The 15871-nt window shown below is 42.6% G+C and overlaps 1 protein-coding gene across 1 annotated transcript in view; it reads right to left on the bottom strand.

Moving 5' to 3' along the window:
* Positions 1-7666, bottom strand: part of LOC140187440 (uncharacterized) — a 217492-nt gene extending 209826 nt beyond the window's left edge. Inside the window, exon 1 of the mRNA XM_072242765.1 lies at positions 7513-7666. Within this exon, the coding sequence (XP_072098866.1) occupies positions 7513-7666 (154 nt within the window). The remainder of the gene's footprint in view (positions 1-7512) is intronic.
* Between the last annotated feature and the right edge of the window lie 8205 nt (positions 7667-15871).

The following is a 15871-nucleotide window of genomic DNA, read 5'->3' as shown; positions in this document are numbered from 1 at the left end:
GATGAGACAGCCTATAGGGAGGAGGTACAGCATTTGACAGAATGGTGTTGTCATAATAACCTGGACTTGAACATCACAAAAACCAAGGAGCTGATAGTAGACTTCAGGAAATCAAAGCGCGTCGAGCACTCTGCTCTGCACATATACGGGAAAGAGGTGGAGAGAGTAGAGAGTTTCAAGTTCCTCAGTGTCCACATCTCAGCTCACCTCACCTGGACTGCCCATATCTCTTATCAGGAGGGGAAGGCCCAACAGAGGCTCTACTTCCTAAGGAAGCTAAAGCACGCTCTCCTCCCTCATGACCTGCTGATCAACTTCTATCCGACAACTATAGAGAGCCTCCTGACATATTGCTGTGCAGTGTGGTTTGCCAGCTGCACAGAACAGAACAGGAAGGACTCGCAGCGGGTGGTGAGGGTAGCAGAGCGGGTAATTGGCACAACATTACCCTCCCTCAGAGACATTTATACTGGCGGACTTCAAAAGAAGGCTACTTGTATTTCAAAGGATCCCACTGATCCTGGATATCACCTGTTTTCCCCTCTACCTTCTGGGAAGAGATACAAAGCATTAAGGACAAAAACAAAGAGACTCCTTAACAGCTTCTACCCACAAGCAGTGAAATGTATAACACCCCCTTCCCTTCTCCTGCCCCCTCCTAAGACGGCGGCAGCTAAATGCATCACACTTCCAGGAATGGCAGGTGTGCAATAGTCCTACACCCCCCATCCATATATTATTAATTTTGGACTGCACTCCTGAGGTTTTAGAGTTTATTTTATGTATATATTCTTTGTCATGCTGCAAAATGTTGAGCTGCTAAACTGTGTTTCATTGCTCCACAACAATGACAATAAAGATATTCTTCTTCTTCTTCTTCTTCTATTTGAAACTGTTCACTCTCTCTACTTCGGATCCTTCTGTGAGGATTGGTATGTGTTCCTGAAGTCCACAATCAGGTCTTTCATCTTATTGACGTTGAGTGCCAGGTTGTTGCTGTGTCACCACTCCACCAGTTGGCATATCTCACTCCGCTCATCTCCATCTGAGATTCTACCAACAATGGTTGTATTGTCAGCAAATTTATAGATGGTATTTGAGTTATGCCTAGCCACACAGTCATGTGTATATAGAGATTAGAGCAGTGGGCTAAGCACACATCCCTGAGGTTCGCCAGTGTTGATCATCAGCGAGGAGGATAGGTTATCACCACTCTGCACAGATTGTGGTCTTCCAGTTAGGAAGTCAAGGATCCAATTGCAGAGGGAGGCACAGAGGCCCAGGTTCTGCAACTTCTCAATCAGGATTGTGGGAATGATGGTATTAAATGCTGAGCTGTAGTCGATGAACAGCATCCTGACATAGGTGTTTGTGTTGTCCAGGTGGTCTAAAGCCATCTAGAGAGCCATTGAGATTGCATCTGCCATTGACCTATTGTGGCAATAGGCAAATTGCAATAGGTCCAGGTCCTTGCTGAGGCAGGAGCTCAATCTCGTCATGACCAACCTCTCAAAGCATTTCATCACTGTTGATATGAGTGCTACCAAGCGATACCTGTGGAGAAGTACTGGTAGTTATGAAGCAGTCTCTTTATTCAGCAAAATGAGACACCACAGGCTGAGAGCTCTTTCATAAAAGGCCTGCTTGACCCAATGCTACATGAGATTTTATGTGCTAAAAATCAAAGGACTATTCCATAGCTACAATGCACCCACAATGTTTCCTTTGAACTACACACAAACTTCACACCTCCCACTTCGCACCCACACCACAGACATCTAAATGTATTTTAATCAGCATTCTCTAGTCTTCCCATGAACTGTGATTCATGGCTTTTAGGAATCCATTATTCAGAGCTGCAGCTGCATTTTAAATTTAAGCTACAGTCTATATTCAGATTTGAAGATTGGTGGCTGAAGTTGTTTGCTATATATCCTAAGCCCAGAAATGCTATAACAGGTCAAATCAGTCATTTCCACATTTCTGTCCCAGTTAACCCTATTTAAGTGTAAGATTGGCCATCATTTCCAATTGCCAAGCCTCTCTGAGTTGGAAGAGAAAGAAAGAATACCAGATGATGAACTTCCGAGTATACTGTGGCCACCTGGGTGAGATGCATAGAGCCAAGTCAGATAGATTTCAGGATCTTCTCTCAATCCAAATTCCAGATTGGGTAATAAATCCATTCCTGAACACTTGTGATAAGGAATTAATAGGAAGGATGGAGGAAGAACTGATCTCGCTAGAAAATGACTTCGATCTGAAGCTGAGGTTCAAATAATCATATCAAGATTTTTGATTGCTGAAAGAAATCTCTGAAAGTTATCCTGCACTGTGGAAGAAGGTCAAAATGTTCTTTATTCCCTTTCCAACATCATATTTAGAGGAGCCAATTCAGTGCAGTTGCCAATTTCTTTCAAAGCAATAAAACAGACGGCAAATGTGGGGATCTAAGACTCCTGAGTGACATTCAGCCTGATGCTAAGAAGCTGATATCATTCTACCAAGTCCATCCATTTCTTTGAAAACTGATAAGGCAAAGAAGTAATGAATAATTGGACTACTGGTGTACATTCTAAAATTGAGAATGAAAATTGTTGTACTGTAATTAAATGAAGAAATAATTTCATTTGTAGTTTTAAATAGATTTGAATCGTTTTTGCAGTTGTTTGTCACTGCGTTGAAGTTGCAGTTCCTATTTTCTTTCACTGGGCATTGTAAAGCTTCATTGTTTTTATGTAATGGCTGGAAATGCAGAGGAGGGCACTGGAGATGTGGTCTGGAAGCCAAGGGGGCAGTAACCCAAAAAAGGTTTGGGAACCACTGATCTAGACACATCTTAAATGATGTAGCGACTGTTTCCACCATTGTTTCCAGCAATTCTTTGCATGCACTCACCACTCCCTGCATGAAAATGGTCCCCCTTGGATCCCTCTGAATCTATTACTATATACCCTAAATCTATGTCCTCTAGCTTTATTCAGCTCTAAAAAGGGGAAATTTTCATGCAGTTTCCCTTATCTATATTCCTCATAACTTAACATATCTCAATCATGTTTCCAAATTAACATTTCAACCTCCAGGAACAAAAAAGATCTGTCATTCCATCTCTCATAAGAAAGCATTTCATCCCCAGCATCACCCATGTGAATTTCCCCTGCACCCTCTCCAGTGCTATCACACATTGCCTACTGTAAACTAATTATAATATTGTGCATTGGATACTAAATCAATGCATTGAGCTGGATATTTCATACATGGACATTTTGTTATCTATCCACAATTCTGACAGCAGCATTTGGTTGCATGATTATTTGCACATTGTTGTTGCTATCCCTCCTAATTGAAAGAATCAGTCTCAGTCTTGAAAATTTTAGAGTCAGGAAGTCATAGCATCATTGCCCTACAGAGGAGCAAAAGGAGCTTCAGTATACCTAGTCTATGCCAAACTCATATTCTGCCTAGTCCCATCAACCAACACCTGGACCATAGTTCTCCATTCCCTACTCGCCCATGTGCGGATCCAAACTTCTCTTAAGTGCTGACATCAAGCTGCCTACCGGAGCAACAGGTCAACGGCAGATGCCATCTCTCTGGCCCTACATTCCTCCTTAGAACACCTGGAGAATAAAGACGCATACGTAAGGCTCCTTTTCATTGACTACGGCTCTGCCTTTAATACCATCATTCCAAATAAACTGATTCCTAAGCTCCGGAACCTAGGCCTTAGCACTCAGATCTGCAACTGGATCTTCAACATCCTCACAAACAGGACCCAGCTGTAAAAATACGGGACAAGCTCTCCTCTACAATCACTTTGAGCACCGACGCCCCACAAGGCTGTGCACTCAGTCCCCTGCTGTACTCACTGTACACCCATGATTGTGTAGCCAAGTTTCCATCAAACTCAATATATAAGTTTGCTGATAACACAACAATTGTAGGCCGTATCTCGGGTAATAATGAGTTTGAGTACAGAGAGGAAGTTAAGAACCTGGTGGCATGGTGCAAAGACAATAACCTATCCCTCAATGTCAGCAAGACAAAGGAATTGGTTGTTGACTTCAGAAGGAGTAGCGGACCGCACAACCCAATTTACATCGGTGGTGCGCAAGTGGAACAGGTCAAAAGCTTTAAGTTCCTCGGGGTCAGTATCACAAGTGACCTGACTTGGTCCAGCCAAGCAGAGTTCACTGCCAAGAAGGCCCACCAGCGCCTTTACTTCCTGAGAATACTAAAGAAATTTGGCCTGTCCCCTAAAACCCCCACTAATTTTTATAGATGCACTATAGAAAGCATTCTTCTAGGGTGCATCACAACCTGGTATGGAAGTTGTCCTGTCCAAGACTGAAAGAAGCTGCAGAAGATCATGAACAGGGTGCAGTACATCACACAAACCAATCTTCCGTCCTTGGACTCACTTTACACCGCACGCTGCCAGAGCAGTGCTGCCAGAATAATCAAGGACACGACCCACCCAGTCAACACACTTTTCGTCCCTCTTCCCTCCGGGAGAAGGCTCAGGAGCTTGAAGACTCATACGGCCAGATTTGGGAACAGCTTCTTTCCAACTGTGATAAGAGTGCTGCACGGGTCCTGACCCGGATCTGGGCCGTACCCTCCAAATATCCGGACCTGTCTCTCGGTTTTTTTTTGCACTACCTTACTTCCCATTTTTCTATTTTCTATTTATGATTTATAATTTGAATTTTTAATATTTTTAATATTTAATATTTGTAATCCAGGAAGTGTGAAGCGCAGAATCAAATATCGCTGTGATGATTGTATGTTCTAGTACCAATTGTTTGGCAACAATAAAGTATAAAGTATCCACCACTTCTTCTAGCAGCTTGTTCCACACAAGCACCACTCTCTGAGTGAAGAAATTCCCTCTCAGGTTCCCCTTAAATATGTCACATTTCACCTGTAACCTATGACCTCTAGTTCTAGTTTTACCTGAACTCAGAGGAAAAGCCCTGCTGCATTAATCCTAGCTATACCCCTCATAATTTTGTATACTTCTATCAAATATCCCCTCATCATTCTATGCTCCAGCAAATGAAGTCCTGACCTATTCAACCAAATTTTCTCTGTACTCTTTCAATCTTATGCAACCCTCTCACCAGGGTTGTCACAACCACGGTTTCAGCAGCGCAGTAGATAGGGCAATTGCGCTTGTGAATTTGCACGTGTCTGCTAATTATTATTTAATCGTGTTAGTATTTAGCCAGAGAGTGGTGAATCTGTGGGATTCTTTACCACAGGAGGCAGTAGAGGCTAAGTCTTTAAGTATATTTAAGGCAGAGGTTGATAGATTATTGATTGGTCAGGGCATGAAGGGATATAGGGAGAAGGCAGGAAATTAGGGCTGAGAGGAAAATTGGATCAGCCGTGACGAAATGGCAGAGCAGACTCAATGGGCCAAATGGCCTAATTCTGCTCCTATATCTTATTCTTTTATTTTCAGTTCTGTTGGATACTATAACGCAGTAATTCTCAACCATCTTTTGGCCACGACCCCGTTAGGAGCTCTTCTCAGGTTCCAGGGCCCCCCTTTCAAACAGGGATACAACACGAACAGATAGACAATAGACAATAGGTGCAGGAGTAGGCCATTCGGCCCTTCGAGCCAGCACCGTCATTCACTGTGATCATGGCTGATCATCCACAATCAGTATCCAGTTCCCGCCTTAACCCTATAACCTTTGATTCCGCTATCTTTAAGAGCTCTATCCATCTCTTCCTTGAAAGCATCCAGAGACTTGGCCTCCACTGCCTTCTGGGGCAGAGCATTCCACATACCCACCACTCTCTGGGTGAAAAAGTTTTTCCTCAACTTCGTTCTAAATGGCCTACCCCTTATTCTTAAACTGTGGCCTCTGGTTCTGGACTCATCCATCAGCAGGAACACGCTTCCTGCCTCCAGCGTGTCCAATCCCTTAATAATCTTATATGTTTCAATCAGATCCCCTCCCAGCCTTCGAAATTCCAGTGTATACAAGCCCAGTCTCTCCAATCTTTCAACATATGACAGTTCCGCCATCCCGGAAATTAACCTTGTGAACCTACGCTGCACTCTCTCAATAGCAAGAATGTCCTTCCTCAAATTTGGAGACCAAAACTGCACACAATACTCCAGGTGTGGTCTCACCAGGGCCCTGTACAGCTGCAGAAGGACCTCTTTGCTCCGATACTCAATTCCCCTTGCTATGAAGGCCAGCATGCCATTAGCTTTCTTCACTGCCTGCTGTACTTGCATGCTTGCTTTCAGTAACTGATGTACAAGAACACCTAGATCTCGTTGTACTTCCCCTTTTCCTAACTTGACTCCATTTAGATAATAATCTGCCTTCCTGTTCTTACCACCAAAGTGGATAACCTCGCATTTATCCACATTAAACTGCATCTGCCCACTCACCCAGCCTGTCCAAGTCACCCTGCATTCTCATAACATCCTCCTCACATTTCACGCTGCCACCCAGCTTTGTGTCATCTGCAAATTTGCTAATGTTACTTTTAATCCCTTCATCTAAATCATTAATGTATATTGTAAACAGCTGCGGTCCCAGCACTGAACCCTGCGGTACCCCACTGGTCACCGCCTGCCATTCTGAAAGGGACCCATTAATCGCTACTCTTTGTTTCCTGTCAGCCAGCCAATTTTCAATCCATGTCAGTACTCTGCCCCCAATACCATATGCCCTAATTTTGCCCACTAATCTCCTATGTGGGACTTTAGCAAAGGCTTTCTGAAAGTCCAGGTACACTACTGGCCCTCCCTTGTCCATTTAGACAGAAAATCATTTATTATTGAACACCAAGAAAACTTGAACATTCCGACATACTGGTCAAAACTTAAAAAAAGACCATATGAAATTAAACATCTATCAGGCCTAATGCGATCCTTGAGCTTGGTGCTTTTCTGCAAGTTTCATGATATCGGGCTCCAAATTAGACAACGATAGTCAGAGGTCACTTCTTGTTGCAATATCAATTCTGTACCTGGATTTTGCTATTTTTTTCTAGCTAAATTGACAACATTGACTGGGAAATGGTTTAGGAAGGCTGCCTAAATGTTTTTGACTCGGGAATAAGTGTGCGAAATACAGATACATTACTGACAAAAAGTGCTGTCACCCAGAGCCAGGGATTTTTTTTTCCGGTGACCTCATATGCAGTAATAAACACTTTTCACAACCTACCTTAATGCATAATATATCCAAACACATATACTTTAAAGTTACTAGACTAAAAAAGGCCTAGCAAGACACGCTAATCTTCGGAGAATGAAGTATGGCAATAATGGATGCGAGAACCCTTGATTGAGTACGTTGACCCAGTGCAGTCTGATTCGCGACTGACTCTGAAGTGAGGCTGTGTGGGAGGAGCTTAAGCAATGAATTTACCCAGTGCGCCAAATTCAAACAGTGTGTTGGAAAGATATTATAAATAGGAGGGAAACTGTTGACTCTAATGAAGGTTGCTGCTTGGGTATTTCATCGATTCAGTTACCAGGGCCCCCATAAACACTTGGGGCTCCCCTTCTCACAGTTTTCAGTCGATGGTCCCCTTCAAATGTGCCAGGGCCCCCAAGGGGGTCATATGGCCCCCATTGAGAATGGCTGCTATAACGTATGGCGACAGTGAATCCCGTCAAGTGGTGCATTGTGTCTGGTCCCAGTCTTAATACATGGTTATGCACATCCACAACGACCACTTAATTAGGGTACTATGTGTCAACGGTCAGTGCTGGTCATTCCTTTCCTATTCCTCAGTTACACCTATGTAGCTTCAGCAGATGAGACCTCCAGTGTGTCCTGTCAGAACCCTGCTGTGATCCTTTCCTTGATTTTGATCTACTCAACATTGACTGAGAATAGTAATACAGTAACATTTTCACCATTTTTTTTCCAACTGGTCACATTTTTAAAAAATCACACTGAAAATGAAAAATGGATAGTGCAATTTACCACCAGAAAACACTTACTTTGAAAAGTGGTAAACTAATCGAGTCATGGGTTAAAGGTGAAGGTGAAACTATCTATCAATCAGAGATATGTCAATCTGTGATGTGGTTGCTCCTTCTTTCTGAATATTTGCTAAAATAACTTTAATAAATATCCATCTTATGCTGTAGTATATCTTTATGGACAAATATAGATTATGAAAAATGAGAAACAAACATAAAATGTTGCCACTTGATCAAAATGCCAAAGGCTATTTCAAGTTATTGCAGGGAAGATTTTTTATGTAAGTTTGTGCAGAGTGGCATGAAAGAGCTTAATTTTAAATTACTCACGTATGTGTTACATTTGCCTTCTCACAGATAAACAGCTGATTCAAGGTTATTAAAGAACACTTGATACTGATGTCTATCCAGCTTCCTGAAACAAAGAAATGCCTCCAGGTTAGTTCACAGCCATCACATCTTTTCCTATTCAACATTACAACAAAAGATGTAGACACTGGCTGACTTCTTTTTATGATTGCTTTTCACCCTAATGATATGGAATTTTTAAAATTAATCCCCAGTGTGTGGGCTCTGATGGCAAGACTAAAAGTTCCTGTCTTTTGTTAAGTGCCCATACCCCCAACCCCGTTCCACCCCTACCTCCGAAAGTTACACATTAGTGGTTTAGTACCGGTAAAGAATAAACCACATCAGAGTACCTTGATCTGTGTATTCAGAGATGATTCATCCTGCTCTGATGTGGTTTATTCTTTACCGGTACTAAACCACATCAGAGTAGGATGAATCATCTCTGAATACACAGATCAAGGTTTTTGCTTATTAAATAGCGTTTGTATTAGACACGAGCTATGGACAACCTAAGATGCAACTTTCCAAGAAATAAAAGTTTGCCTCAAAATTAATGCTAATTATTTTGACTGTTTAGATAGATTTATAGAGGAGGTTCTTATGTAAAGTTCTCTAATAAAACGATTTTTTTTAAGGAAAAAGAGGCATTCTTCAGCCATAGCAGACAAAGACAAACATGTTGAAAAATTGGCAATCAAGTATCATTTTCAATACCTCAGTCAATCAATACGTCCTCGCTACTGGAGCAACCACGGCTCCAATCCTCTGGGAAAATCGAGAGCATCATCTCAGCTGCCAGCTTCTTTTGATTAATAGTAAATAATACAGTCCATTAAGTATAATTCTAATTATCTATCAATGATTACATTTTCAGTTCTTTTACACCATCAACACACATATGAATGACACAGATTATTATAAGAAATAATCTAAATGGTTCACTGCTTTATTTCTACTCATTAATCATCAACTGACATTGATACCACTGACCTGAGCCCATTAATGGCTCAGTGGCTAAGTGGATGAGCATTGTCAGAGTAAAACATACTCAGTCTCAGGGGTTTTCATAGATCACAGCTGGGCTGTGATAATTGGAGTCTCAGCCAGGGGTAAATTAGCCAAGGTTCTCACTTTCGATTACTTACAGGTATTCTTGTTGGAAAGGAAACACTGATATCCCATGTGAAAACTCATCCAGGCTCTGATGTGAATTACAATCACTAGCATGAGATACTTCATATTGGAATTACATCACAAATCAATAGGAATCTATGAAGTTACGTGGTAAAAAGTTCAACCTATTGCCTGGTAAAGCATAGCTGAAATATGAGATAGTCCAGTTTGTCATCCTTTCTTATTTTTAACAATGTACTTCAAAAGGTGCAGGGTCAGGAGCCTGCAAATTATTATTGCTTCTATGAAGAATCAACTCTAGAAACTAGAAAGACAATTTGGTAAAGCATCACGATGTCAGCTGTATTTCAGAGGTAGCATTTTCCAAACTAAATCAGAAAAGTATCTCACCAAAATCACAACCTTAGGCACAAAATCCAGGCTGATATCCAGCGCAGAACTAAGGAAGGGTGCTGCATTATTAGACATATAATCTTTGGATGATACATGAAATTATAGAACTATTAGTCTTTTCTTGTGGACTTAAAAGTTCTAAGCCAAAATTTAAAGAATTTACAAAACGTCTGTCTGGATGCATTAACAGTTCGGTTATGGCAACTGCTCTGCACATGGCCACAAGGAATTGGAGAGAGTTGTTGACATAGCTCAGCACATCACAGAAACAACCCTCCTCTCAATGAACTCTGTCCATACTTCTTTCTACCTCAGTAAAGCAACCAGCAGAATCAGAGACCCCCACCCACAATGGAAATTTTCTCTTCTCCCCTCCCCCATCAGACAGAAGATACAAAAGTATTAAAGTATGAAAGCCTGTACCATTCAAAGATAACTTCTATCCCACTGTCGTCAGACCTTGACCGGATCTCTTGTATAAGAAGATGGATTCTTGGTCTCACTGTCCACCGTTTTAAGATCTTGCACTTTATCGTTTACCTGCACTGCACTTTTTTGGTATCTGCATTGTTATTTTTTTTAACCTTAATTCTAGTTGAATGTGCTATGTTATACTTTGAATTTTGAACTTTGAAATGGATGTTCTTCTATTCTGAGGCTGTGCCTTTTGGTCTGAGAATCCTCCACTATAGAAAACATCCTCTCTATATCCATTCTATCTTGGCCTTTCAGTATTTGATAGGATTCAATAAGATTTTCCCCTCTCCTTTCATTTCTGGAATCATTCTCCTGTACCTTTTCTGGACCCTCTCCAATGCCAGCACATTTCTTTTGAGATAAAGGGCCCAAAACCTCTCACAATACTCCAGGTGCAGACTGACCAATGCCTTATAAAGATTCAGCATTAGTTCCTTGCTTTTATATCCCAGTCCTCTCAAAGTAAATGCTAACATTGCATTTACCTTCCTTAATGCTGACTCAACCTACAAGTTAACTTTCAGGGAACCTTGCACAAGGGCTCCCAAGTCCCTTTGGACCTTTGATTTTTGAATTTTCAACCTGTTTAGAAAATAGACTACGCCTTTATTCCTTCTACCAAAGTGCATCACCCTATACTTCCCTACACTATCTTGATCTGCCACTTCTTTGCCCATTCTCCAAATCTGTTTAAGGCCTTCTGCAGGCTCCCTGCTTCCTCAACACTACCTGCCCTCTACCTATCTTTGTATCATATGCGACCTTGCCACAAAGCTATCAATTCTGTCATCCACGTCATTAACATAGAATGCAAAAAGCAGCAAACTCAAGACCAACCTCTGCAGAATGCCATTAGTCAATGGCAGACAACCAGAGAAGGTCCCCCTTATTCCAACTCTTTGCTTCCTGTCAGTCGGCCAATCATCTATCCATACTAGTGTCTTCCTATAAAACCATGGGCTGTTACTTTGTTAAGCAGCCTCATGTTGGGCAGCTGATCAATGGCCTTCTGAGAATCCAAGTGAACAACATCCACTGACTCTCCTTTATCTATTCCTTTCTCCTTTTGCCTGTTTACTCCTCAAAGAATTCCCAACAGATTCGTCAGGCAAGGTATCTCCTTAAGGAAAGTATGCTGACTTTGGTCAATTTTATCATGTGATTACAAATACCCTGAAACCTCATCCTTAATAATGGACTCCAACATCACCGCAAGCACTGAAGTCAAGCTAACTGGTCTATAATGTCCTTTATTCTGCCTCCCTCCCTTCTTAAAGAGTGAAGTGGTATTTGAAGTTATCCAATCCTCTGGAACCATTCCAGAAATTAAAGGTTCTTGAATGATCACTACTAACGCCTTCATAATCTCTGCAGCTATCTCTTTCAGAACCCTGGGGTGTACTCCATCTGGCCCAGATGACTTATCTACCTTCAGACCTTTCAGCTTCCCAAGCACTTACTCTCTAGAATAGCAATGACACTCACTTCTATTCCTCAAATTTCTCGAATTTCTGGCAGTCTGCTAGTGTCTTTCACAGTGAATACCGACTCAAAATACTTACTAAGTTCTTCTGCCATTTCTTTGTCCCCCATTCCTATCACTCCAACATAATTTTCCAGCGGCCCGATATCTGCTGTTGCCTCTATTTTACTCTTTATATATTTGAAACAACTTTTCATGTTCTCTTTTATATTATATTATGAAATTATCTTCATATTTCATCTTTTCTCTCCATAACCCTTTTTAGTTGATTTCTGTTGATTATTAAAGGCTTCCCTATCCTCTAACTAATTTTTGGTCTATTATATGCCCCGACTTTTCCTCTTATGCTGTGTTTGACTTCTCTTGTCAGCACCAGCTGCATCGTCCGCCCTTTAGAATACTTCTTCTTTGGGATACATCTATCCTGCACCTTCCAAATTGCTCCCAGAAACGCCAGCCACTGCTGTTCTGCCATTGTCCCTACTAGTGACCCCTTCCAAACAACTTTGGCCAGCTCCACTCTCATATCTCATTCCCTTTACTTCACTATAAATAATACTGATACATCTCACTTTAGCTCTCCCTGAGGGTTCTCCCTCAGGACATACTCCTTCAGCCTGGAATATGCCAGACAGCAGCATCCCTCCACCGACATCTCAATGTGCAAGCAGATCAAAAACATTTGCCGGACCTAAGGACATCCTTCACTGAATTGATGTTCCACTTGATGATGTCCATTCTGTGTATGTCCCTGGGAGCAGCCCATAGATCACAGAGTCCGCTGTCATTCGACTGCTCAGGGTGAAATGTGACACCGGCCCTTGCATCTTTCTCCACATACTCTTCACAAACCCGCAGTCTGCAAAGAGGTGAGCTACAGTCTCTTACTGACTACAGTCATCCTGTGGGCAGCGCACTGTGGGAATGAAGCTTTGGGTGTGCGGAAAGGATCTGACACCTCTCACCGCCAGCCACGCAAATCTTGCTACCTTTTTGGTGAGGTCTGGTGATGAGGTATTCTGCAAGATGGTCTGGATCATCTGCTCAGGATGACCATCAAGTTGTTCTGCACTGTTTGCAGGAAGTTCCATGCTGACCACTTGTAGGCAAAGATGTTGGTCTGGAAGAACTTTTCCACAAACGACACGTAGTGTGGTAAGTTCCTGCTGACTAGGACATTGCGCAGCATCGGGTCCAGATAGAACCACAGCACTTGGTACCCATATATTTAGGTTCCACATGCAGCTTGCTGCAGCCACACATGAAGGTCATCATAAGGGTGAGGGTGACATTGGGTACATTTTTGCCCTGTTGTCCAGGGACTTGTGAATTGAGATTGTCTGATCTGCTCCATCCTGGATCTCCAGATGAACCTAAAGACAGCTTGGGTGATTCCCAAACCGGAGGAGCAGGGGATGAGCCACATCTGAGCAAGGTACAGCAGCCTTGAGATCACCTTACACCTGATGACCAAGTTCTTCCTAGTTATGAATAGGGAGCACCCTTTCCACAGTCTCAGTTTCTGTTTTACCTTCCCAATCCACTCCAGCCAATTCTTGTTTGCATGCGCCTTACCCGCTCCAAACCAGATCCCCAGCACCTTCATGTAATCAGACCTGATGAAGCAGGGCCCACTGGATCGGTCGCGCCATTTGCCTCATTCTTCGTGCAATGGCCCCTGATGTTGAATTAAACTGGTTGCAGATGCTGATCAATCTGTGAACTGACCTGGGATCCGAGCAGAAGAAGGTGACATGGTCCAGGCAGTGGGAGGTTTTCACTTGGGTCCTCCACTGCCCAACAGTGTCACTCCTCTTATCTTCTTCCATTTAATGATGGGTTCAGCAAAGGGCTCTGTAGTGTATTCAATACTTCAGTGACATTTGAGTAATACCGTAAATACATTGAGCTTAGAAAAATAGAGGGCTATGGGTAACCCTAAGTAATTTCTCAGGTAAGGACATGTTCGGCACAGCTTTGTGCTCTTCTATGTTTCTATTTTGTTTGATCAAGCATTCTGTTCTTATTTCATTATGGGTTATCTTTAAGAAGTACGTGAATGGAATACATCATTACACCACCACGTCATAGACGAGCCCCTCACAAAAGAAAAAATAGGTAGACAAATCATATGCCGGCTCCTGTGTTTTTCTTTTGATCAGTTTCTAGACTTACAAAACATAACAGTGGCAACAAGCAAGTTTTAAAATGAATCCAAGATAACCACTGTACCTACCTGTTGAAGTGAATCACACTTTTATTTGGAAGGGGAGACAGAAATATGAGTTAAAACAACTGGCAGAAAATGAACAAAATTAACAAGCAGCAAGTACGGCCACAAGTTCATAAACAGTGAGTACCAAGTGATAATAATAACAAACATAAAAAAAGCATAAATGGCTGGCTACGTCAGAAAGATTGATGCATTCAATTGCACAACAAATAAATAGATGATGTATAGTCAACTAATTGAGCAGCATTTTAACATAGAAACATTAAAAACTTACAGCACAATACAGGTCCTTCAGCCCACAGTTGTGCCAAACTAGGGTTACCCATACCCCTCTATTTTTCTAAGCTCCATGTACCTATCCAAAAGTCTCTTAAAAGAACCTATCATATCCGCCTCCACCACCATTGCCAGCAGCCCATTCCACACACTCACCACTCTCTGCGTAAAAAACTTACCCCTGACATCTCCTCTGTACCTACTCCCTAGCACCTTAAACCTGTGCCCTCTTGTGGCAGCCATTTCAGCCCTGGGAAAAAGCCTCTGACTATCCACACAATCAATGCCTCTCATTATCTTATACACCTCTATCAGGTCACCTCTCATCCTCCATCGCTGCAAGGAGAAAAGGCCGAGTTCACTCAACCTGTTTTCATAAGGCATGCTCCCCAATCCAGGCAACATCCTTGTTAATCTCCTCTGCACCCTTTCTATGGTTTCCACATCCTTCCTGTAGCGAGGTGACTAGAACTGAGCATGGTACTCCAGGTGGGATCGTGATCGTGAGACGATCATGATCATGAGACCATGGATTTGTGCCTTGCAAGGTTTCCAGGGCGCAGGCCTGGGCAAGGTTGTATGGAAGGCCCGCAGTTTCCCATGCTGCAAGTCTCCCCTCTCCACATCACCGATGTTGTCCAAGGGAAGGGCAGTAGGACCCATACAGCTTGGCACTGGTGTTGTCGCAGAGCAATGTGTGGTTAAGTGCCTTGCTCAAGGACACAACACACTGCCTCTGCCAAGGCTCGAACTAGCGACCTTCAGGTCACTAGACGAATGCCTTAACCACTTGGCCACGCGCCAACACACCAGGGTCCTATATAGCTGCAACATTACCTCTCGGCTCCTAAATTCAATTCCATGATTGATGAAGGCCAATACACCATATGCCTTCTTAACCACAGAGTCAACCTGTGCAACTGCTTTGAGTGTCCTATGAACTCGGACCCCAAGATCCCTCTGATCCTCCACACTGCCAAGAGTCTTACCATTAATACTATATTCTGCCATCATATTTCACCTACCAAAATGAACCACTTCACACTTGTCTGGGTTGAACTCCATCTGCCACTACTCAGCCCAGTTTTGCATCCCATCAATGTCCCACTGTAACCTCTGACAGCCCTTCACGCTATCCACAACACCCCCAACCTTTGTATCATCAGCAAACTTACTAATTCATCCTTCCACTTCCTCATCCAGGTCATTTATAAAAATCACAAAGAGTAAAGGTCCCAGAACAGATCCCTGAGGCACACCACTGGTCACCGACCTCCATGCAGAATATGACCCATCTACAACCACTCTTTGCCTTATGTGGGCAAGCCAGTTCTGGATCCACAAAGCAACGGCCCCTTGGATCCCATGCCTCCTTACTTTCTCAATAAGCCTTGCAATAAGCCTTGTCAAATGCCTTGCTGAAATCCACATACACTACATCTACTGCTCTTCCTTCATCAATATGTTTAGTCACTTCCTCAAAAAATTCAATCAGGCTGGTAAGGCACGACCTGCCCTTGACAAAGCCATGCTGACTATTCCTAATCATATTATA

Source organism: Mobula birostris, chromosome 24 (assembly GCF_030028105.1).
Source record: "Mobula birostris isolate sMobBir1 chromosome 24, sMobBir1.hap1, whole genome shotgun sequence".
Taxonomy (NCBI): Eukaryota; Metazoa; Chordata; class Chondrichthyes; order Myliobatiformes; family Myliobatidae; genus Mobula; species Mobula birostris.
Note: the sequence above shows the minus strand (reverse complement) of the source record. Positions and strands in the feature narration are given on the sequence as shown.